Below are 26,522 nucleotides of genomic sequence, written 5' to 3' on the forward strand. Positions count from 1 at the left end.
ATGACAGATCTCCTGATTTGGCTTGTGAGGCCTCTAAGAAGAGCTAATTTCATCCGATCCGGTTGAAATTTGTTACGTGCTGTTAGTCTATGGCTATCTCAAAATTGGTCCATATTGGTACATAATTATATAGGCCTATATAAACCGATCTCCAGATTTGGTTTGCTGAGTCTTTAGGAATTTTATCCCATCCAATAGAAATTGGGTAATGGCCTCTAACAACCATGCAAAAAGTGGTCCGTAACGGTTCATAACTACCCAGCGAAAAAATTTTGAAGTTGGTGTAAAGGCATAACTTTAGAAGCACTATCAAAGAGTCATCTCATCTTTATTTTATCCACATAATTGAATTTTTATATAATTCGCTGTTTTCATATTTTTAATGGGCAATGTTTAAATTTTTTATTTCATATTGGTTAAAAACAGAGTAAGAATTAGTAAACTGGTAAAATTTATTTAATTTTTTTCGAAAAAAAATGCAAAATCCCTTCTAGATAAATTGCGAATTTTTGAACATATTTGAGTTAAGAGGTTTCAGACAAGTGTTTACCGCTACATTAAAAAATCTTTAAAACTTATAAAAAATTGTTTATTTGGTAAAATGCAGAACAAACAAGTATATACGGCAGTAAGTTCGACCAGGCCAATCTTATGTACCCTCCACCATGGATTGCGTAGAAACTTCTACTAAGGCGGTCATCCACAATTAAATTACTAAGTTTGCGGCCGATGACAAGGCCTCTTAAAATTTCTTAACATCAGCTTCTAAATTGTAAGTTAGTCCAATTTTTAGTACGGACCAATTTTGCCATGGTTGTTATCGGCCATACACTAGCGAAATGTACCAAATTTCAACCGGATCGGATGGATTTTGCTCCTTCAAGAGGCTCCGGAGGTCAAATATGGGCATCGGTTTATATAAGGGCTATATATAATTATGGACCGATATGGACAATTCTGACATGGTTGTTAGAGACCATATACTAACACCACGTACCAAATTTCAACCGGATCGGATGAAATTTGCTTTTCTTAGAGGCTCCACAAGTTAAATCTGGGGATCGGTTTATAGGGGGGCTATATATATTTTTATGAACCGATATGGACCAATTTTCGCATGGTTGTTAGAGACCATATACCATAATATAACTCTGTGCTGGGTACCTGGGCACTATGGGATAATAGGAAATGAGGAAGCGGATGTGCTGGCTAAGGAGGGTGCTCGTGGAACGAACAATGTCCTAGCGGACGTTTTTCCTCCACTATCTTCTTATCATTACAGGATAGAGGTTAAATATGATGAGCAATGGCGTAGACGCTGGGTCTCTTCGGTTGGTGGCGAGCAAACCAAGTTGATATGGGATGAAATCAAACGTAGAAACTGCGAAATTTTGTTGTCGATGAGCAGAGAGGAATTACGGCCACTGATTGGTATTATAACAGAACACAACACACTTGGGAAACACATGGTAAGAATAGGACTTAAAGACGATTATATCTGTAGATGGTGCCTGGACCCGGAAGTTACGGAGGACTCGTACCACTTCCTGTGCCAGTGCCCAGCTTTATCCTTTAAAAGAAACAAGATACTGGGCTCCTTTTTCTTTCAGACTCTCACTGATCTACGGGAGTGCAGCTTAAGGAACATACTTGCCTTCATCAGGGCCTCTGGTTGGTTATTCTGAGATTTCTTTCAAAGAGAACGAGCAGAGGGAAGTTTCTGGGACGAGGCGGCCGCATCGGAAGAAGATAGATTGAAAAATCACATCGAGGGATCACAATGGACCTATACTGGTCTAAGTGGGCATCAATATAAAACATTGATGTCACCCTCTACAACCCAACCCAACCCATATACCAACATCATGTACCAAATTTCAGCCAGATCGGAAGAAATATGCATCTCTTAGAGGTTCCGCAAGCCAAATCTGAGGGCCCGTTTATATGGGGGCTATAAGTAAAAAGTGAACCGATATAGCCCATTTGCAATACCATCTGACCTACATCAATAACAACTACTTGTGCCAAGTTTCAAGTCTATAGCTTGTTTCCTTCGGAAGTTAGCGTGATTTCAACAGACGGACGGACGGACATATTTAGATCGACTCAGAATTTCACCACGACCCCGAATATATACTTTATGGGGCCTTAGAGCAATATTTCGTTGTGTTACAAACGGAATGACAAAGTTAATATACCCCCCATTCTATGGGGGAGGGTATAAAAAGTTTTAGGATATGTTAACACAACCCAAGTAATTCGATTGGGGATGACAGTCTGTATTATAACTTTATACGGCATCCATGTTCGTGGTTACATAAGATTCGGCAAGGCCGAATTTACTGCCAAATAAACATGTTTTTATTTCATTCAATTTTGTAATACAAAAGTCTACTTATTTATAGCCGTAAAATATATATAGTACAATTATAACATATTTGTTAATAAAGTAATAACATTAATGCTACATGTATTTTTTTGTAGGTAAATTAAAAAAATAATTTATTTCAGCGTAAAAATCAACTATCTTTTTAAACAGTATTTACCGAATATGAATATGGTGTCGCCGAATAAAAATTTTCTCACTAAGAAATCTTTAGTTTAGGGCATACAAAAAGTCAAATTCACACAATTTTAGTCATCTATAAATTTATGTTAGTAATAAGCAGGGCTGTGGAGTCGGAGTCGGAGTCGGAGTCTTGGAGTCGGAGTCTGAAGATTTGGCTGGAGTCGGAGTCGGAGTCGTAAAAATTTTGCTCGACTCCGACTCCGGCTAAACCAAATTTTTTAAAACACTTCACATTTTTGTAACTAAAAAAGTTTTTACGCAAATTAGTTTCCAATGCGTTATGCATTCGATCAATGTACACCATGATTGGAAATGAAAATCAACTTCCAATTACGGCTATCATTTTATATTTCCTAGAATGTTAGACTAGCAAATGGGCTGGATCGATCCATTTTAATCCCCATATCAATTTATTTGAAATAATTCGAACAATAATTCGAATTTATTGTTTTTAATTTTATTTTAAGGCTATATACCTACACACATATGACAGAAAAAATTGTCAAAGCTGTTTTTTATAGAAAATTTTGTCACTATTGTATTTATATGGAATGTTTTGTCAAAATTTAATTTCTATAAAAAAATTATTCGAAATATTATTACTATAGAAATATTTTTTTCTATAGAAAATTAAGTCAACATTTATTTCTATAGAAAATAAAAAATAAAATAAGTATATACAGCAGTAAGTTCGTCCGGGCCGAATCATAAACATGAATCAAATATACTAATTTCCCTAGAAAATTCCATGGGGGTTTGATGACAGATCAGTTTAACCAGTTCGCATCCCGAAAATAAATGCAAAGATTTTACCTATCAGATTCCGGATTTATAAAAACTATTTTTGTTTGAGTTTAAAGGAATCATAAACATATCCTGTAAATGTGCAAGAAAATTAAGAAAAAATACCTTGATTTGAAATCTAAAATCTATAGTACACCAACTGTTTTATGATTACGAGAAGTAATATCTGGCAAATTTACATTAATGGTAAATGCACCTTCTGTACCCTCAATATCTGAAACCGGTCTATATGGAGGCCTTACCAGCGTTGCAACAACGAATTTTTATTTTGGACCAAATTTTTCCAAAATTCGTACCAGGGGACCAGTTTTCTAATTTAAATTAATATAATTTAAAAGTTACAATTTTTCAAAAATTTTTCTTCGAAAGAAAATTTTTTCAAAATTTTATTTCTATATAAAATTTTGACCTCATTCTATTTCTATCGAAAATTTTATCCATATTTTATTTCTATAAAAAATTTGGTCCAAATTTTATTTCAATAGATTTCATTTTAGCCAAAATTTCAATTTAGCCAAAATTTAATTTCTATAGAAAATGTAGCCAAAGTTTAATTCTATTGAAAATTTAGCCAAAATTTAATTTCTGTAAAAAATTTAGCCAAAATTATATTTCTATTACACATTTAGCAGAAATCTTTTTCTATAGAAAGTTATCGCAAAATTTTATTTTTTCTTAAAATTTGTACAAAATTTTTGCATAATATTGTATCCCAAAATTTTTTAAGAAGCTTATTTCTATACAAAATTTTGTTAAAATTTTATTTCTATGAAAAATTTGTTAAAATTTTATTTCTATGAAAATTTTGTTAAAATTTTATTTCTATAGAAATTTTTGTCCAAATGTTATTTCTGCAGAAAAATTCCATTTGGTCTGACCATCGGACCAACTTCAATAATTTTTTGGGTCTATTTTGGTCTAATCGGACTAATGGGGCTACGCCAAAAACATGGAAGGATACGTACAGTATTCAGCACATCTATTGTAGTTCTAGAATATAGACCCCAAAACGGAGGGCCGGTTTATAAGGGGACTATATCAAAAACTGGACCGATACACAATATATTCGGCACACCTCTTAATGGTCCTAGAATACCTCCAGATTTCCAATTTCAGACAAATTGGATAAAAACTACGGATTCTAGAAGCTCAAGAAATAAAATCGGGAGTTCTGTCTATATGGGAGCTATATTAAAACATGGTCCGATAATCACCATTTTCAGCACTCCTCCTTATAGCCCTAGAATACCTCTAGGTTTCCAATTTCTGGCAAATTGGATAAAAACTACGGTTTTTATGAGCCCAAGAACCCAAATCGGGCGATCGGTTGATATGGGAGCTATATCAAAACCTGGACCGTTCTAGCTCATCTTCGACATGACAAACTTATTATACCCCTGTCACCATTCTATGGTGGTGGGTATAAAAATATTTTTATGTAGAAAATTTTGTCAAAAATTTATTTCTATAGAAAATTTAGCCAAAATTTTGCTTCTATAGAAAATTGTGCAAAATTTTATTTACACAAAAAATTTTCCAAAATTTCTATTAATAATTTTTTCAAATTTTTTTCTATAGAAAATTGTGCCAAAATTTTGTTACTATAGATTTTTTTTTATACAAAATTTATACAACATTTTATGTCGATAGAAAATTTAGTCAACATTTTATTTTTATAGAAAATTTAGTCTAAATTTTCTTTCTATAGAAAATTTTGCAGCATTTTATTTCTTTAGAAAATTTTGCAAAATTTTATTTACTACACAAAAAATTTTCCAAAAATTTCTATTGATATTTTTTTTCAAAATTTTATTTCTATAGAAAATTTTGTCAAAAGTTGTTTACTATAGTTTTTTTTTTATAGAAAATTTGGTAAAAATTTATTTATATAGAAAATTTTCTCAAACATTTATTTATATAGAGAATTTAGTTCAAATTTTGTTTCTATAGAAAATTTTGCAAACTTTTATTTACTACACAAAAATTTTTCCAAAATTTCTATTTATATTTTTTTCAAAATTTTATTTCTATAAAACAATTTGTCAAAATTTTATTTATATAGCAAATTTTCTCAAATTTTTTTCTTACTGATACTCACTGCTAAGTCGAAAACTGGTAAAAGTGACTCAAATTTTGCTATATAAAAAATTATGAATGTTTCCCAAATATTGCACGAGATTTTGTAGAAGTCTGATTTCAGATTTTATCAAAAATGTAGATCTAAATACAAAGTTGTGCAGAGTATGTTACAATCGGCCCGCCCGACTTTAGACTTTCTTTGCGTTACGTCCCATAACGTTAGATTTAAATTTTAGGTACAGAGATTTTCTAGAAGTATATACAATTTTGTCTTAATCGATTCAGATTCAAATTCATGCATATGGGAATATAACCCTTTATAATAATTTTCGTCCACAAATACATATACTGTCGGTATCTTCTCATATTATGATGGGTATTTATATCATTATTTTATTTATTAAACATTGCCCTAAATTTGAAATAAAAAGTTTAATTGGTATAAATGCGAAATTAAGACCTTTCTTGCACACATAAATAAATACGATACTTTATATCGATCCATATATATACCCCATATATACCCCCTAAATAGAACTACAAATTAGTGGTACTAGAATTAGATTTAGTTATATTACCCGGAGTCGACTCCGGAGTCGGAGTCGGAGTCGAGTTGATGAAAAATGCTGGAGTCGGAGTCGGAGTCGGAGTCGAGCAAAATTGGCTCGACTCCACAGCCCTGGTAATAAGTTTGTATTCAAACATTTACCTTTACTATGTTTATTGTTTTAAGAACGGATGTTCAAACAACGGAATTACAAACCAATAAAGAAATTCAAACGCATAACCACCGACTAAGAGAACAAACCTCAGTGATGTACAAAATAGACCGGCATTCGTCACAAATCAAGTTTAGTTAATTGCCATATATGTTAACTAAATATGTATATTACAAAATTCATATTAAAAGAGAAAAAAGACAACACCGTTGTCACAATAAACATAAAATCAGACCAAATGGAATGTGATGTATAAACAAAACTGTATGGTGATGTTTACATTTAAATGCTTTTTTGCTTTGAATCGTCAGTCTCCATTGTTCATAACTGGTGAGGGTTGGGTAATGGGAAATTATTTGAACAACTTCTGCCACTCACAAAGGTTTAACCAACAACGTTGGTCAGGTACAATGGGAAAATGTGTCAACATGTAAGGAAAGTATATGAAATAATCATATTTTGTAATAATATCGTAGTGACGTGAAATGCACATGCCCATTCACATAACATATTGGTGAAATGTTCTATGGAAGTATTACATGGGTTAAGACTGGGTGGTTAGGGATTTTGAACTTTCATCGATATATCGAAAGGTTATGTCCATATATAAAATTGTGCAATTATATACTTACGTCTTGTTTTTTATTTTGCGGAGAAAACTTTTTAAATTGTAAAAAAACGTGTTAAAATAGTGAAAAAAATTGGAGAATATGGTGAATGGAAATACTCTAAATATGGTAAAAATGTAAATTTAAGTTTTTACTAAATTGTTTTTAGATAAATTAACTCAATTGATGTGCAATTTTTGTTCCTCTGGATTTCAGCAAGACTTTATAGGAATATGTTTGTTTTCATTTATAACTGATTATTTCTGGAAAAGTAATTGCGAGAATAAAGTGATTTTCAACTCGAAAAACGAACATAGTATCGAATACATTTCAAGAAAGTCAGAAACTTTTCAAACAATTTTCAAAAAATCGGGAAAGGAAAAGGTGCCCTTTTCTACCGTTCCCAGTAAATTTCAAGAAAATCTGATCTTGTAACTCCTCGACTAGATATTGAAACATAATTTACTCTTTTTCTCCCAGGGTACCTGTAAATTTCCACAAAAACGGAAACCTTTTGCTCTGTTGTTTTCAAAAAAAGGGACTTCCCCTTTGCCGATCAAATATCGAAAAACGCTGTTTGGGATAACATTTAAACATACCTGAAATTTCAAGAAAATCGGGAGGGGAATGTCGGGCTAGGGGAGGATATAACATACAGATATGTTGTAATCACGCTACAGCCTTCAATAATTGTGCTGTTATCCTGAACACACAGATAGGTTTTTTATCTGCACGCAGGCCAAGTTCGAATATGGGCTATATCGGTCTAGGTTTTGATATATATTCTATATAAATTACTCCAATCTGTATCCCCAATCTGTGATCCGGAAGTAGTGCAAACTTGGATCATCTCCAATGAATTTTACATGGGCTTGTCATAGGACGGAAGTACTCCCTTTTTGGATACTTTGCATTGCTTTAGAGGTAAAAAGCGAAAATTTTTTTTCACCAATTTCACTTTTTATCATCAATATTTTTTATTAAACTGTTATTTTCGTATTATCCAATTTGTACAGTTTGAAACTTTTTCGCTCCGACCAGGGGTTGAACCTGGGTTTCATGGCACCATAACAGAACGCCTTAGCACACTCAGCCTCAAACGCCATTGAACATAAGGCGTCGAAAGGTCAATTCAAATGTTTGTGGTATGATCGTAATACGACACCAAGGAATAACATTCTAACTGCTTCTCGAGATGTTCTTTATTAGTATGAACAAAAAAATAAGAAACGAAGGTTAAAATCTCAACAGCGGCAATTTTTTTTATCAAATATTTTTTAAAAAAATATTTTCTTATGTTATGCACCGTTTTTTATTGTTTGTTTTCGGCATATATTTTCTTGTAAATATATTTTTATACCCTGCGCCACACTGTGGAACAGGGTATTATAAGTTAGTGCATATGTTTGCAACACCCAGAAGGAGACGAGATGGACACATGGTGTCTTTGGCAAAATTGCTCAGGGTGGGCTCCTGAGTCGATATAGTCATGTCCGTCTGTCCATGAACACATTTTTATAATCAAAGTCTAGGTTAGGTTACTTTGTTAGTCTCGGAAAACTTGGCAAATATCAGCCAAATCGGTTCAGAATTAGATATAGCTCCAATATATATCTTTCGCCCGGTTTACACTCATATTACCACAGAAGCCAAAGGTTTACTCCGATTTGCGTGAGACTTTGCATCAGGGTGGTAGAGTCGAGCCAATTTTACTCGACTTCGACTCCAGCATTTTTCATCAGCCTCGACTGCGACTCCGGGTAGTATAATTAAATCTCATTTTAATACCACTAGTTTGTAGTTTGTTCTATTGTGGGGGGTACCATAAATGGATGGATATAAATTATCGTATTTTTTATGTGTGCAAAAAAGGTGTAAATTTCACATTTGATGCCAATTAAACCCTATATTTCAAATTTAAGACAATGTGGTCCTATATTTAACAAATTAAATTATGATATAAAATCCATCACAATATGAGGAGATACCAGCAGTCTTCAGTATATGTATTTATAAACAAGTAAAGAAAGTTCAAAGTCGGACAGGGCTCATAGTCGGCCTTTCAGCATATTGTGGAACAAAATTATTGCTACCATTTCAAATCCTTCAAATTTGTTGAGGGCTATATAAAGGTACACATATTCACATATGCATGAATTTGAATCTGAACAGATTTGGAGAAAATTGTTTTCAATTCTACAAAATCTATGCACTTGTTAATGATCCCATTAACCAATATTTAAAAGTGGCCCGATTTGGACAACATTTCTTCAGACTTCTACAAAATTTCTAGACTTAAAATTTACACCGGCTAAAGCAGTGTGGCGCAGGGTATAAATATGGGAAATATTTACAAATTTTTAGGCAACTTCGCAAAATTACATTTATAATTTATCGATTGATAGATGTGTATTAGAAGTATATTTGAGTCATTCTTACAAGTTTTCGACTTAGCAGTGCCGATGTTACAAAGAAAATGTGGGTATCGTGGCTGTCTTTACCCAAATCGTTCAAATCTGAGCCGATTTTGACCAAATTTGGCACCCATTTCTAAAATGTTAATCTCAAGTAAATCGGAGTGAAATATTTAACTACGAAAGTCCACTCAAAGAAAAGTAGATTTCTAAAATCAAGTTCCCAATTCTTATTTTTACCCTAAATTCGTACTTAACATTTTAAGTACGCAAATACTAATTTATACTCATATTAAGTACAGAATGTGCTTATTTGTCCAATTCAAGTAGTTAAAGTTTGATTTAAGCTCGTTTTGAGTTAAAACAAGAAAATTTGCAGACGAATTAAGGTCTGTGAGAGTTAGATGCTGAGAACACAAAATAGAGTTTTTTTCTCCTCGATGCTCTCATCGAACCCCCGAGCATCGTGTGTGTGTGTGCTTAATGTTTGGCTTGCATTTGATTTGCTATCTTAAGTCGATTTTGGCTTAAAATAAGAAAACTATTACATGATATTCATTTTTGAGCAAATTAGAATGCAAAATAAAATTATGCTCTCCTTGTTACCCTCCCAGATGTTTAACCAACAAAAACTGGGTTTTCGCTTGCATTTTATTTGTCAAATTCTTTTAGTATTATTGTGTACTTAAAACTTAAGTGACAAGTACCTTTGTGTCCTCACATGAAAGTGAACAGAACGACAAATTATGAATATAAAGAAGTGAATGTAGCATACAAGTATTTAAAAGGTAAGTAAAAATAAAGTTTATTATTTTAAAATAAATAAATATATATTTCATCCAATAGATGTATGTACTATCGATTTAAATTGGATGAAATATATATTTATTTATTTTAAAATAATAAACTTAATTTTTACTTACCTTTTAAATACTTGTATGCTACATTCACTTCTTAGCAAAAGTGGCTTCTACATACATAACATGAAAATATTGTTCGTTGAATAATGTCGGCCATATTTAAGTCATTCAGTGGACTCAAAATTCGCCACATCGTTTTATAGAAATAATTGTTATAATTATTGTATCTTTTGAAATACGTTTTAAATAGGGAATAATACTTCTTATTTTACAACTTCTCATAATCAATTTGTATACATTTAAGGTATGGAAATAGAAATAAATTAATGTGGAAAATTGTTGAAAAGACGACGCCGATCCACCAAAAATTCAATCAAACGAAACATCAGAAGTCATTAAATTGACAATTCCGTTCCCTTAGCTTTAAAGGAGTGCTTGAATAGAGCGTCATTGGATTTGGCCGCCATAGAGGAATTCCGCTGAGTTTCTTGCTTCCTGGTCTAAATTTTCTCTATACAAAAATTTCTGATTTGGTAAAAAAATACATACATAATTATGTATCTATATATCTTATATTGTATTATTTATATTATTTGTATATATTTATTTTTATTAATACAAAAGTATTTTGTACTTTAATCAATTGCAAATATTATAAATATATGTAACTACTTCTTCACCTAGGTGTATTACTTCTACAATGCATTTTCTTATTCTATTTCTTTTCATTACAAATGTATATATCGATATAAAAAAGAATAATAAACAAATATATACGGCCGTAAGTTCGGCCAGGCCGAATCTTATGTATTATGCAAGACTGTCATCCACGATCGAATTACTTGGGTTGTGGTATCTTAAAACTTCTTAAATTTTCTAAATTGTGTGTTAGTCCATACGTGGTATATATTAGACAAAACAGGTATGTATAGGTAAGTCTACAAATAATTACGAATCGACATGGACTTTTGCACGGTATGTAGAGAGCCAGAATTGAAATATGGGGGTCGCTTATATGGGGGCTATATAGAATTATGAACTTGATATGGACCAATTTTTGTGTGATTGGGGATCAATTTATCTGAGGGCTATATATAACTATAGACCGATATGGACCTAGTTAGGCATGGTTGTTAACAGCCATATACTAGCACAATGTACCAAATTTCAACTGACTCGGATGAATTTGCTCCTCCAAGAGGCTCCAAAACCAAATCTCGGTATTGGTTTATATGGGGGCTATATATAATTATGGCATGGTTGTTAAATATCATATACTACCATGGTTGTTAAATATCATATACTACCACCACGTACCAAATTTACACCAGATCGGATGAATTTTGCTTCTCCAAAAGACACCGGAAGTCATATCTATAGACTGATATGAACCAATTCCTGCATGGTTGTTGGATACCATAAACTAACATCACGTACCAAATTTCAACCGAATCGGCTGAAGGGGCTCCGGAGGTCAAATCTGGGATTCGGTTTATATGGGGCCTATATATAATTATTGACCGCTTTCGACAAATTTTTACGTGGGTGTTTGACGTCATATATAAACACTACGTACCAAATTTCAACTGAATCAGATGAATTTTGGTCTTCCAAGAGGCTCCGGAGGTCAAATCTGGTGATAATTATGGAGCGATGTGGACCAATTTTTGCATGGTTGTTAGAGACCATATACTTACACCATGTACCAAATTTCAGCCAGATCAGATGAAATTTGCTTCTCTTAGAGGCTCCGCAAGCCAAATCGGTGGATCGGTTTATATGGGGGCTTTATGTAATTATGGACCGATGTGGACCAATTTTAGCATGGTTGTTAGATACCATATACTAACACCATGTACCAAATTTCAGCCGGATCGGATGAAATTTGCATCTCTTAGAGCAATCGCAAGCCAAATTTGGTGGTCCGTTTATATGGGAGCTATACGTAAAAGTGGACCGATATGGCCCATTTGCAATACCATCCGACCTACATCAATAACAACTACTTGTGCCAAGTTTCAAGTCGATAGCTTGTTTCGTTCGGAAGTTAGCGTGATTTCAACAGACGGACGGACGGACATGCTCAGATCGACTCAGAATTTCACCACGACCCAGAATATATATACTTTATGGGGTCTTAGAGCACTATTTTGATGTGTTACAAACGGAATGACAAAGTTAATATACCCCCATCCTATGGTGGAGGGTATAAAAATATTCATCGTGCTTCCTGATACATAATTTACTGCACGAGTAGTTCACAAGTGTCTTTGACAAATGTCAAGTTTGTTTCCTAAGTCTTTTGATTTCTTTTATACTTACCACTATATAGTGATTCCAAATCGCTTTATTTTTTGACAATAATTCTGCAACTTATGAACGAATAAAGATATGAACATATTTTTTTCTTTGTGTGAAAGCTGAGGTGTTTTTATACCCTGCGCCACACTGTAGCTCCCATATATATCTTTCGCGCGATATGGACTTATATGGCCCCAGAAGCCAGAGTTTTACCCTAATTTGCTTAAAATTTTGCACAAGAAAAACAAATAGTACTATAGTAAAGTGTGCCAAATTTTATTGAAATCGGTTCAGATTTAGATATAGCTCCCATATATATCTTTCGCGCGATATGGACACTAGGAGTACAATTAGTAGTGTAGTCAAGTGTGCCAAATTTTATTGAAATCGGTTCAGATTTAGATATATCTCCCATATATAGCTTTCGCCCGATTTACACTCATATGACCACAGAGGCCAATTTTAACTCCGATTTAGCTGAAATTTTGCAAAGGGAGTAGAATTAGCATTGTAGCTATTTAAAATTAAAAAATTGCTTCAGATTTAAATGTTTCCCATATTTTTTACTAACATTGTGTTCCACCCTAGTGCATTAGCCGACTTAAATTTTGAGTCTATAGATTTTGTAGTAGTCAGGAGTGATATTTAAATGTATGTATTTGGGACAAACCTTTATATATAGCCCCCAACACATTTGGCGGATGTGATATGGTATCGAAAATTTAGATCTACAAAGTGGTGCAGTGTATAATATAGTCGGCCCCGCCCGACTTTAGACTTTCCTTACTTGTTTCCTCTAAGTTGGCAAGTTTGTGGGTGTTTCAAATTGGTTACTTCATGTGTATGCATGTATGCATATTTTTGACAAATTCGAAGTCTGTCGAGAAATGGATCTGATGTTATTTTATCACCTCAAAAAAACTTCTTGTGAATTGAAAATTAATTCCATCTATAGAAAATCATTTTTTGATGTACATTAAATGTAATGACTTGAATTAATGAGAACTCCCAAATTCTTTTGCCGGGATATTGCAATTAGAAAAATATTTTAGTTAAGAATTTATAAAATAAACCCGTACGTAAAAAATAATTTTTTCCTTCAAAACAAAATTTTAGACAAACATCCATCGTTTACAATTTTATTTTTGTTGTATGGAAGTTTGTTCGGAAGAAACGTATAGTTTTTATGATAAAGACAACAATTTCATAAAGACTAACTATTTTTTTTTAATTCTCTGGCTAATTGCATCATCCCTCTTCCTCCATCTTTCTTGTTTCCACGAGGTTTATTTCGTTCTTAGCACATTTGTCTGTAGTACAAACTATATAGAAGAAATTATTCGATTTTATAAATCTTTCAAATTTTACCTTTCGTCCGGACGTAGAATCGAACCGCGGATCATGCAGTTTGTAAGCCAATAGTTTTTGATAGGCGATTTTGCAAAAACTATTGGCGCGAATTATAATGACTATTGTATGAGCTGTCATGATGCGGAGGAAAAGGAATCAATTAAACACCTCTTGTGTGAATGTCCTGCATTTTGTGTAAAGCGCAAGCAACTTTTAAGAGCATATAGCTTCAGATTAATGGCGGATCTGGAAAACGTTAACTTAAGCAGTCTGCTAATGTTTTTGGAACAATCTGGTCGAATCTACAAAGGAAAATAATCGAGAAGGTTCAGCGGTAATAGGTACTTTTAGTTAATGTGGTATCACAATGGACTGAATAGTCTAAGTGAGCCTGAATCTTAATCGGGCTGCCACTTTAACCCAACCTAACCTTGTAAGCCAATGGGCTACTTTGCTGTTTTGTCATTAGCAGATAATTATCGCTATGGCTATCAACACACAAGCTATGCATACAGTTAAGCAGTCCTATTTATAGAGCCTAGTTTTAAGCGACCACGGGGCGATGTAAAGAAACTTTATTTGACGGAAACATACCCTTTAGCCACTTTCTTAAATACAATACAAATACAACTTTTTGAAACGGAAATAATGTAATTTTACATAATTACATATTAGTGTGAATTAAAAAATAAAGAACGCAGGTTCAAGTCTCACCAACAGTAATCTTTTGTCAATTTTTTTTTCTAATTTTTTTTTTTTTTTTGTTAAACATCGTGTTTATTCTGTTATATTCGACACATATTTTTTTTCATTTTAACTCAAAAGAAAATTAAAATTTTTCGTAATTTGCAAAATATTCTCAAAAGAACTTTCGTGGAAGTAAAAAAGTCAACCGGTACAAGTTAAAATCCCTGCGGGGATAAAATTTTTAACATTACTTTCAATTTCAAATACAATTTTTATTTTCATTGTTTGTTTTCTTTTTTATTTATTTTCTACTTTTTTTGAGACATTTAACTGTCGAATATTTAGATTTTCACCTTAAACGGTTTATTTTAACCGTTTGAAGATACTGTTTCTAAGGGGTTTCCAAAAGAAGTTCATTGGATGTGGACAAAAAATGTTGGAGGATCCAGGGTTACTAGATTTAAATTTCTGTTGCTTTCTCGAAATTTTAGTTAAAGCCCGACCTTGACACTAAACACTTTAATTAAAGGCAAACAATTTTGGATCAAAATAAATTGTTTTTATTTTAGCGGTTGCTGTTATATGGAAAATATGATAGCAGTGGGAAACTTTTATCATATTTTCCAAAAAAAAAAAACTTGGCAACAATGTTGTCTGCTATCAATGTGGACTAAAGCAAACACATCAAATACTCGAGAAGAGTACAACGTAACTTTCTCACTTTCGAACCTATATGGGAATATTTCGAAATGAATCAAGTTCAAATGAGTGTTTTGGGTAAGAGAGAAAGAGCTAAAAACATCTGCTCCGACATTGACCATTGCGGCTTGCAGACATAACTAAAATGCTGTATGTGAAGCTGACAAATAAACCAGTGTAACGAGATACTTCATAGCGTGAGGTGATATTACTTCGTGAACGGAGAAAAAAAGAAGGAGAAAAATCTCCAAATTCAAAAACGTATATCTTTACATTGATGTAAACAAAAATAAAAAAGGAAAAAAATTGGAAATAAATAAAATCTCGTTCAATTGGTGTGAAAGCCAAAACAAGTGAATTAAAGTCAATTTTATATAGCAAAAAATTAAGAAAATAGTTACATATATGTATTTTGGATAAAACCATTTTTGATCAACACATAACCAAATTAAATATACGGAAATATGGTAGGTGCAAAACTTGGGGTGATATTGTTAGTTTATAATCATTTTCTTTATTATAAACGTTAGCCGATTTGTTAAACGTCATATTTACCCACATAAAAGCGCTCTTGCATGTCATAGTCTTCGTCTTAATAAATTCATTGGTGAAAATAAAAGTTGGCGTATAATTGTTTACTTAACCAGGCCTGGTGCCAGTAAAGACAATGGAATGTTTCAGTGTAATGCATCCATCCAAATATGTCATATCATTTTGAGGGGGAGTGTACTTTCGATTCTCGTTTTCGTTTTCTCATAAATGTTGGTTTGTTAACATTGAACTCTATGCGTTTAAAACAAAATCAGGCCAGATGTTGAAATATTTTCAAAATGGAAAATAATGGCAGTACTTTCTTTAGATTAACAACTTTTTTGTTTTTTAATAGTTTTAATACACTCCACCATAGGATTCGGGTATACTAAGATGGTCATTTCGCTTGTAACGCAATGAAATATTGATATGAAACTCCATAAAGAATAAAGGGTGTGTGGTATGTAATGCAACATAGTAAGTGCTATAATTTCTTATGGGTTTAATTTTATTGTTCAAAAGGAAAAACTGTCTGAAATAACATCAAATTTTAGAATCAGTTTAGGTTTGTTCGAATTGGCAATCCTTGGTACGAATTGCGGACTTCAAACGGCCGTCATTAGCAAACCAAACTGTAGTACGTGAGGGTGATTACGAAAGTAATTTCTTCGTGAGTTTGCGTGATTAACGAATTTCGGAAAAATACGCCCACGAATATAATCCCACTCACAAACATAAAAACGCTTACGAGTTGAATTCGCTAATAATTTAGTGACACATTTAATTTACTTATGCAAGTCACTAAAATCATTTTTCTTGAATGCGGCGATTTGTCGTAAGTCACGACATTTCTGATGATCGTTTCTTTTTGTGCCTTAGCGTGAGTAACACGTTCACAACTTTACTCTACTGTATTGTGGATCATTTCCAGTGAATCACCGTCTTGATATTTTGGTATTTGTTAGTGTCAACCATACTCCTCAAAATCCCTCAGACGCAAAAGTCCGACGGATTAAGATCAAGAAATTTTGGTGGCTTTTATGTGGTAGATATAAAGAGAGGAACCTACTTTTTAAGCCATTCACAGTTATCGCATGCTAAGTGCGATGGTGCTGTTTGTCTGCCCAGCGCTTTAATACTGCCTGTAGCACATTTTCCCGATAATATTCAGCATTTACTTTGACCCTACGGTCAATGAATACTTGTGGGAGCAATCATCTGTCGTTACAGGATAACAATCGGTGGCGCTGGAGTTCTGGTGACCAATCAAAAGTGTAAATTTTCAGTTGACCTCTGTAGCAATTAAACCCGATCACTTTGTTTGTTCACAAACTGCTCAATTTGGAATGGCTCCTCATCGGAGAAAGAAATTCGATAACTAGCCATTTTCGTGCAAGCGAAGAAACTTCTTGGCTCTTTCCAATCTACTTTTTGTTCATCAGTGGGCTTTTGTACCTTTTGGAACTTTAATTTTAGTCCAATATGTGTTGAATGTGTTTTCGCGAAATGTGCGTTGTGGAATTCGATCACATTTGACCTTTACTTCTCTACTTTTTGGATGCAATGCAACTCTGCAGGTATCGCGGTACGAGAAACAAAAGATATATTCAGATTTAAATGCTGCAGATCTCTAGCGATAGCCACTTGAGGTTTCATGCCAAATATAAAGCAATCACATTATCACTCTTGAATTCCACTACGAATAACTTTATTTATGAATACAATAGATCAAAATGCTTCAGTTAGCTTGTAAACAATAAAATTACTGTCAATGGAAGAAATGCATAAACCCGATCATTATGTTTGTTCACAAACTGCTCAATTTGGAATGGCTCCTCATCGGAGAAAGAAATTCAGTAACTAGCCACATTCGTGCAAGCGAAGAAACTCCTTGACTCTTTCCAATCTACCTTTTTTGTGCATCAGTGGGCTTTTGCACCTTTCGGAACTTTAATAGCTTTAGTCCAAGCTCATTTTTCAATATGTGTTGCATCTGTTTTCGCGAAATGTGCGTCGTGGAGTTCGATCACATTTGACCTTTACTTCTCCACTTTTTGGATGCAATGCAGCTCTGCAGGTATCGCGGTACGAGAAACAAAAGATATATTCACATTTAAATGCTGCAGAGCTCTAGCGATAGCCACTTGAGGCTTCATACCAAATATAAAGCAATCACATTATCGCTCTTGAATTCCACTACGAATAACTTTATTTATGAATACAATAGATCAAAATGCTTCAGTTAGCTTGTAAACAATAAAATGACTGTCACTCGAAGAAATGTATCGGACGAGTAGTTTGGAAATTATAGCATCTTGAAATTGGTTGCAATATATATATTAGGCACACTGTCTATGTATACATTCTTCGTTGTGGTGAAATTCTGAGTTGATTTAGCGATATCTGTCCATCTATTGAAATCACGCTAACTTTTGAACGAAACAAGCTATCAGCTTGATATTTGGCAAAAGTAGTTGTTGTTGATGTAGGTCGAATAATATTGCAAACTTATAACTACCATGTAAAAATTAGTCCAATTGATCAATTAACATAATACATAATCCCCAGATTTGATTTCTAGAGCCTCCCGGAGAAGCAGATTTCATCCGATCCGCTTGAGTTTGGTACGTGTTGCCAGTATAAGGTCTCCAATAACTATTAAAATAGTTCTCCATATTAGTTAGCCCCTATATAAACGATCCCCAATGTGATTTCTTGAGCCTCCTGGAGGAGCAGAATTCATCTGATACGGTTAAAACTTTGTGTACGATGTTAATATATATGCCCTCTAACTACCATGACAAATTTAGTCCATATCGTGGCTTATACAGGTATTTAATCTACCCTTTGTATACCCTCCACCATAGGATGGGGGGTATATTAACTTTGTCATTCCGTTTGTAATACACAGAAATATTGCTCTAAGGCCCCATAAAGTATATATATATATATATATATATATATATATATATATATATATATATATATATATATATATATATATATATATATATATATATATATATATATATATATATATATATATATATATATATATATATATATATATATATATATATATATATATATATATATATATATATATATATATATATATATATATATATATATATATATATATATATATATATATATATATTCTGGGTCGTGATGAAAATCTGAGTCGATCTAAACATGTCCGTCTGTTGAAATCACGCTAACTTCCGAACGAAACAAGCTATCGACTTCAAACTTGGCACAAGTAGTTGTCATTGATGAAGGTCGGATGGTATTGCAAATGGGCCACTTTTACGTATAGCCCCCATATAAACGGACCCCCAGATTTGGCTTGCGGAGCCTATAAGAGCAGCATACTTCTACCGATCTGGCTGAAATTTGGTACATGGTGTAAGTATATAGTCTCTAACAACCACGCAAAAATTGGTCCATATCGGTCCATAATTATATATAGCCCCCAAATAAACCGATCCTCAAATTTGAACTCCGGAGCCTCTTAGAGGAGCAAAATTCATCCGATCCGGTTGAAATTTGGTATCTGGAGTTAGTATATGGTATCTAACAACCAGGAAAAAATTGGTCCATATCGATCCATAACTATATATAGCCCCCATATAAACCGACCCCCAGATTTGGTTTGTGGATCCTCTAAGAGCAGCAACTTTCATCCGATCCGGCTGAAGATGACGGTGTTAGGAAGTTTTAAGATACCTTGCCATCGGCAAGTGATACCGTAACCCAAGTACTCGTAATTCGATTGTGGATGGCAGTCTTCAGTAGAAGTTTCTACGCAATCCATGGTGGAGGGTACATAAGCTTCGGCCTGGCCGAACTTACGGCCGTATATACTTGTTTTATCTAATACCTCATTCACATTAGACTCGAAATCTATTAAAAGTGGATTTGAAATTCCTTATTTATAAGGCAAATGACAGTTGAAATCTGGTTAAAGTGGATTTTGGAAGGGTAATGTGTATGAGATATAACAGAGACTCCATGTGAACTTACTTGCTATAGCATGTAAGTAATTTCATTGTTGATAACAGTCTGTAGTAGAATTTTGTACACAATCCATGCTGCAGGGTGCATTAGATTCGGCCTGGCTGAACTTTCGGCCGTATATACGTGATTTTGTTTTGTTTTTATTGCCTAAAGCGGTATTAAAGTTGCACAAGATCTTAAAAGCCTTTATATGAGCTCACAGTATTTAGTATTCGGACCTAAGGTTAAAGACCCACAGGGTCAGTTGACTTACTATTCACTTGTAGAATTTCTTCTCTCATAACGGCATGCTTAAAGAAAAGTTTTCGATTATTTTAAAGGTTTTGCTTTTTGCCCATCTAAGACAAGTGTTATATGTGAACTGCACCCATTTAACCTAATGTGAGATGCCGACATGACTGTTTTGTAAGTTATGTAACGTACATAAGTAGATGGGTGCATTTGTGCCATCATAGTTCATTGATCGTGGATGAGAGTTTATAAAACTATATGACTATAACTTTTATTATATCGTTTTCAGAGAAAAAGAAACCGGTGTGTGCTTTTTGTTTATTTATTTAAATGATGCAAACTAATTTAATTTTCCAACACGCCAGTTTGTGTTGATCACATTAGCAAAAGTATTATGATTGAACTTATTTTCACGAAGACAAAACGTCATTTATATAGCATTATAATCTGGTATGTTAGTAATATGTCGCACGTCAATGTTGCGCAGGAAACAAAAAGTAGGCTGTTTTATGAGAAACATAGACTAAATATTATTCCATGTTTTGAGATTTCCACAAATCGATGAAAATATTATAACTTGGTGTGTTATTAACCCTCTAATACCCCAATTTTTTACCAGCTGATTAAATATTCAATGTTACCGATACAATATCAAGAAAACTTTATACGGTTAAATTCAGTACACCCAGAAAAAAGTGACCCCTTCTTTAAGTTAAAATGAACTCATTGTGAAGAAAGTTGAACTTCGTATAGCGCCAAAGACATTTTTATTTTTTTGCACGATGTGATTTTCGTTGAAATTAGGTAGAATGCATTCCATATATTAGTTAACATTTTCCTATATTTATGTACCACTATACTACAGAATGAAAAAATTAACTGAATTGAATTCATATATGGAATGATTTTATTGAACATTTTTCATTCATTTGGACAAATCTTACATATTTGTGGTTCTAATTTTGAAGTTTACTTCAAAATTAGAACTGCTTACCTTCGTTTTTAAATACAATTTTATAAATTGCCTATATAATTTTTTCTTCAACAAAATACATGTTTTATTAATATATTATATATTTATTAAGAATCAACAGCATCGACTGGCCTTGAAATATTAGTTTAGTATTCCACTGTGAAACGTAAATATTTTCTTTTTTCTTGTACCTTTCACTTTTAATAAGTTGCTGCGTATCGATTTTGTCCTCCTTTTACAATTTCAATACCTACAAATATAAAGAATCAGTAACCAATTTTTTCACAAAAGGTTAGCGTCACTAAATATTACCTGATAATTGAAGATTCCAAAATATTGGTGTTTCCTTTGTTTATACACCATCCCTAACATTGATAGACTTATTATTATTTATATTCAATAATATTCAAAAAACGAAACTTTTTCTCACTAAATTAAAATAACAAATATTTTATATATTTTATTTGTTATTATATTATTTTAGTATATTATTTTTTAACAATCTCTCCGTATACCATAACAACGCAATTCCAACTAAAAAAAAAAACACGCGCATACATATCGATTACATCGATGACAGGTATCGATTGCACGTAGATAAAAGAAACATAGGAAAATTTCCTATATTCTAACAAGTGTGTTCCCTTAAGTTTTGAAAGGATTGAATACTTCTTAGTACGAAGGAAATAAACTATTTTTCTCTGCCAAGTAATATTCGTATGTATGATAAGCTTTCTATAATAAAGGAAGTCAGAATTATCATTTTATAAGAAATTTTACTAAATTTGAGGAAACTTGGTTTTAGTTCGGATTTTGTTTATTTTTACGAATGCTTTGTTATCAGTGAATAAAATTTTCTTGTTAAGTAGTAAAATCTTATACCCATCGAAGAAAACAGTGTTAGTAAAATTCCATGCCTTATTCTAGTTAATGAACTATTCCTAACTTCTTTTAGTTTAGGAGTTTTTTACTGAAGCAAGTAAATTTTATTATTTTAAACAAAAATTTAACGTAATGGAAATAAAATGGCTAAACTACATTGATGAACATTTTTTCCTTTAGATCCGAAGGCACTTTTTCTGGGTGTATATGCTGCAAAGCCTTCTGAACAGTTTTAACTAAATTTTATTTTTATTTTACCCATTTTTGTTGTCTTAAGGTGTGTTTTACTAAAAGCTTCCTGCTTTAACGAAGCCCGTCTAATGGCGGAATTGGGTATTAGAGAGTTAAATACCATTTACGAAATTATATCTTCTCATAAAGAAAATAAAATGAACTAAAAGTTATAGAAAAAATCATTGGCGCCAAAACATGATCATATTTTTAGTTAATTTTTCTTGAAATTAGCAGGAATAATTTCTAATGCTTTCATAAAAATAATGTTGGGCTGTGGAAAATTAAAAAAAAAATTATCCTTCTTTACATTCTATAAGAAATAAGAAAAAAATTAGGAAAAGTCTAGAAAAGAAATGTTACGAGAAAAATAATATCGGTATTTTTTTCGAAAAATTTTTTCAAAATTCGGTAGAATGTACAATTTTTAATCTAAAGCACAAAGCTACAAAATTTGGTCATCTAAAATGTGCAGTATTTAGGAACAGAAAATCAATATTACGGACGTTGTAGGAGCCACCGTGGTGCAATGGTTAGCATGCCCGCCTTACATACACAAGGACGTGGGTTCGAGTCCTGCTTTGACTTAACACCAAAAAGTTTTTCAGCGGTGGATTATCCAACCTCAGTAATGTTAGTGACATTTCTGAGAGTTTTAAAGCTTTTCTAAGTGCACTGCAATGTGGAATGCCGTTCGGACTCGGCTATAAAAAGTAGGTCCCTTGTCATTGAGCTTAACATAGAATCGGGCATTACTCAGTGATAAGAGAGAAATTCACCAATGTGGTATCACAATGGACTGAATAGTCTAAGTGGGCCTGATACATCGGGCTGCCACCTAACCTAACCTAACCTAGGTCCAAAATCATGACCACACTTTGTTGTAAAAAAATGTAAACAAAAAAATCATGGCGAATATCTTGCGAATAATAAAAGATATTCTCTCACACACGAGAACCTTTTTGTAGGATTTTACAAGTTATACCAGCGAAGTTGGTTCATAATAGCGGATTTGACACCTAAAACCAAATTTTATACACCCGAAGTGGCCAACTTTCAGCGCCTACAGATCAGCCTGAGGACCAACTGACTTGATGGACCCACAAACTTGCAAACTTAGAGGAAAATACCTAAGCTTTTACACCAAAAAATGTAAAATGTTGATATCTTTGTTCAAAAGTTGCAGACTTATTAAAAAACAAAAAGCGATTTGGAACCACTGTGTGGTGGTGGGTAGAAAATCAATCAAAAGACTTAAGAAACAAACTTGACACTTGTCAAAGACACTTGTGAACTATAGTACAATATGTATCGGGACGCACGATGTTTCCATTACGACGATGCTATCGTAATACGTCATAATAACTATCATATATTTATTTACGTATTTGGATGACGTCACCTATCATCAGAATTGTAATAGAAGAATACGTTTCATTTTAAACTACACACCCAAAGAAAAAATACATTTTCATTGAATGAAATTTTAGAGAAACAAAACTCCCCTTTACTAAAAAGTATTTTCTTTAAAACCAAATAAATCCGACTTTAGGACAACCCTTGCATGAGAATCTCAAATATTTTTTATTTGCTTTTATCGTCAAAAGAAAACTACATTTGTCTAACATTTCGGTCAGAAAACGAAAACTCTTCTGTCAGTGCAAGTAGTATTTTTACCCGATTTGCATGAAATTTGAAGTCTTTACTGTTATGTTACACGCAAAGAAAAAAAAAAACGTTTGGAAAACGTGTACCGAAAACGTTTTTCTTTTGTTAGAGTTTTTTTGAATTGCTTCGAAAAGTATACACTTTTATCACCAAAAAAATTCGCTTGTTACAAAAAGTTAATTTTTTTAATAAAAAAAAGTTATTTTTGAACCAACAACACAGTCCATTTCGTTTATATCAAACACTGTTCTTTTCTGACTTTAGGTTTTTAAGAAGACACATTTTACAGTTCATAGTAAACATTTAATGTAGTAGAATGTAATGTTGAACTATCTTTCGGAATCTTCCGACCATATCTGTAATATATGTAAAAAAAAACAAAAAAAAACTTTGGTCGAAGCAGGGATCGAACCCACGACCCTTGGCATGCAAGTCGGACGTAGCAACCACTGCTCCACGGTGCCAAACTAAATGTTTATTTCTGTTAAATAAACTTTGTTTATTCGGTTCGTGGGCGCCGCAAGCTATGCTATATAATTATAACTTATATAGATATTTATCTATTGATGACCATAACAGGTACATAGCTCAGTGGATAGTGTGTTGGCTTACAAATTGCATGGTCCGCGGTTCGATTCTCCGTCCAGGCGAAAGGTAAAAAAAATTTTAAAATTTATAAAATCGTATAATTTCTTCTACATTGTTTGTATTACAGAAAAAGGTGCTAAGTACTAAAAAACTTCGTGGAAGTGAGAAAGATGTGAGGGAAAATGCAATTAGGTAGAAAAAAAAAATTTTTCTTGAGTTAGTCTTTATGAAATTGTTTTTACATCCTGGAAAAGAATAAACGTTTATCACAAAAAGTATATACTTTTCTTCCAAATACACTTCCTTTCAACGAAAAGCAAATGAGAAACGAACTTTGTTTGTCTAAAATTTCGTTTGGGAGGAAAGAATTATTTTTTTGCGTGTACGTATACACTGAAAAAAAAACATGTCCGGTTCCAAAGATTTTGTCTTTACTTGAAAAATGTTGGTATTGATTCCAAGCCAAAGATGCAGAGAATTAAAGTAAGGATATTTTAAGACACAATTCTCTTTTAAATTTAGGTTTTGTGGTCTTGCTTCTAGGAAGCCAATTTTAATTTTTCGTTATTTTAGGCTGTTTTTCTTCATATGCTATCAAAGTCCTTTAAAAACGAGTTAACGACAACTTTATTTCGACAATTTCATTAATTTTAAAGAATTTTTCTGAAGTTTTAAAGTCAAGTTGACCTTACCCCAAAAAATATTTCTTTCATGTTATGATACCCATTTTAAGTCAAATCAATTATAATGACAATACGACTTCATTGAAAAGTTGATCGACTTTTGGATAAAGAAAAGCACTTTATATTAGAGAAATGCGTTTTTTATGCTCAGCAAAATTTGCATTCGTATTTTAAGGATATGAAATCTTTGTCCTCACGACAATATTTTTTTTCAGGCCGATTATATTATTTTTAGATCTACATTTTCGATACCATCTCAAGACATTCAAATTTGGTAGGTTCTATATATAAAGGTTAATGGTTCAATACGCATATAATTAAATCTGGTCCGATTTGGATAAAACTTTCTGCAAAAACTCTACACTCAAAAACAGTGAACTCTATATGGCACTAAAACCAATTTAATTCTATTTTAGTTCATTGAATTATTATTTTTTGTGTGTTAAATGAACTAAAAAAGTGGGAAACTTATACGCAAATGAAGATTTACTAAATTCATGGCTCCCACAAAACAGTTCAGAATTTTTTTAAGTTTCTAAATTTTAACAATGATGCACCCATCATTAACTTCGTATGGCACTAAAGACAATTTTGAACTCCAATTTTATAATATAATTATTTTAACAAAATTTTCCAAAAATATTTACATATTTTTGTGAAATCGGCGTGACATATTCGTTTGTAATACAGTTTAGTTAACAGTTCTAAAATTAACAAAAGTTTTAATTTCTGGTGGGTTCGCTGTTTTGAGTGCAGACTTAAAATTTAAATCGGCTAATGCTCTAAATTTCACAAATGTACATTTATGATTTATTGGTCGATAGATATGTATTGGAGGAGTAGGAATTTTTGAGTAATTTTTACAAGTTTTCGACTTAGCAATGGCATGTTGGCATTATTTGCTCAAATCGGACGAACACATATATGAACACATTGTCTAAATCTGAGTCGATATTGACCCAATTTGGCATGCATTGAAAAAATGTTAATTATACTCTCTGTGCAGAATTTCATAATGTTCGAAATGAACCGTTGACCTCCATGGTCATATGAATCTATATAGGGCGAATGATATTCATGGGAGCTATATCTAAATCTGAACCGATATCAACCAAAATTGACATGCATAGCTAGAATGTTAATTCTACTCCCAATGCAAAATTTTAAGTAAATTGGGGTGCATTTTTTTTGTCTCCGGTGGTCATATGAGTGTAAATCGCCCGAAAGATATATATGGGATCTTTTTCTAAATCTTAACCGATCACAATCAAATTTGCCACACTTTACAACACTATCAATGCACTCCTTGTGCAAAATTTACAGCAAATCAGGGTAAAACTCTAGCTTCTTACAATGAAAAAAAAAGCATGTCCGGTTCCAAAGATTTTGTCTTTACTTTAACAATTTTTGTATTGATTCCGAGCCAAAGAAGCGGAGAATTCACGTAAGGATACTTTTAAAACACAATTTTCTTTTAAATTTGGGTTTTGTGTACTTGCTTCTAGGAAGCAAATTTGAAATGTTCGTTTTTATACCCTCCACCATAGGATGGGGGTATATTAACTTTGTCATTCCGTTTGTAACACATCGAAATATTGCTCTAAGACCCCATAAAGTATATATAT

The 26,522-nt window shown here is 32.7% G+C and overlaps 1 protein-coding gene across 1 annotated transcript in view; it reads left to right on the forward strand.

Annotated features, from left to right (window-relative positions):
• The first annotated feature begins 15,284 nt into the window (after nucleotides 1-15,284).
• Nucleotides 15,285-26,522, forward strand: part of LOC142234680 (uncharacterized) — a 36,355-nt gene continuing 25,117 nt past the window's right edge. The window contains exon 1 of the mRNA XM_075305860.1: nucleotides 15,285-15,557. Within this exon, the coding sequence (XP_075161975.1) occupies nucleotides 15,555-15,557 (3 nt within the window). The 5' untranslated portion in view covers nucleotides 15,285-15,554. The remainder of the gene's footprint in view (nucleotides 15,558-26,522) is intronic.

This window comes from Haematobia irritans, chromosome 4 (genome assembly GCF_050003625.1).
Source record: "Haematobia irritans isolate KBUSLIRL chromosome 4, ASM5000362v1, whole genome shotgun sequence".
Classification (NCBI taxonomy): domain Eukaryota; kingdom Metazoa; phylum Arthropoda; class Insecta; order Diptera; family Muscidae; genus Haematobia; species Haematobia irritans.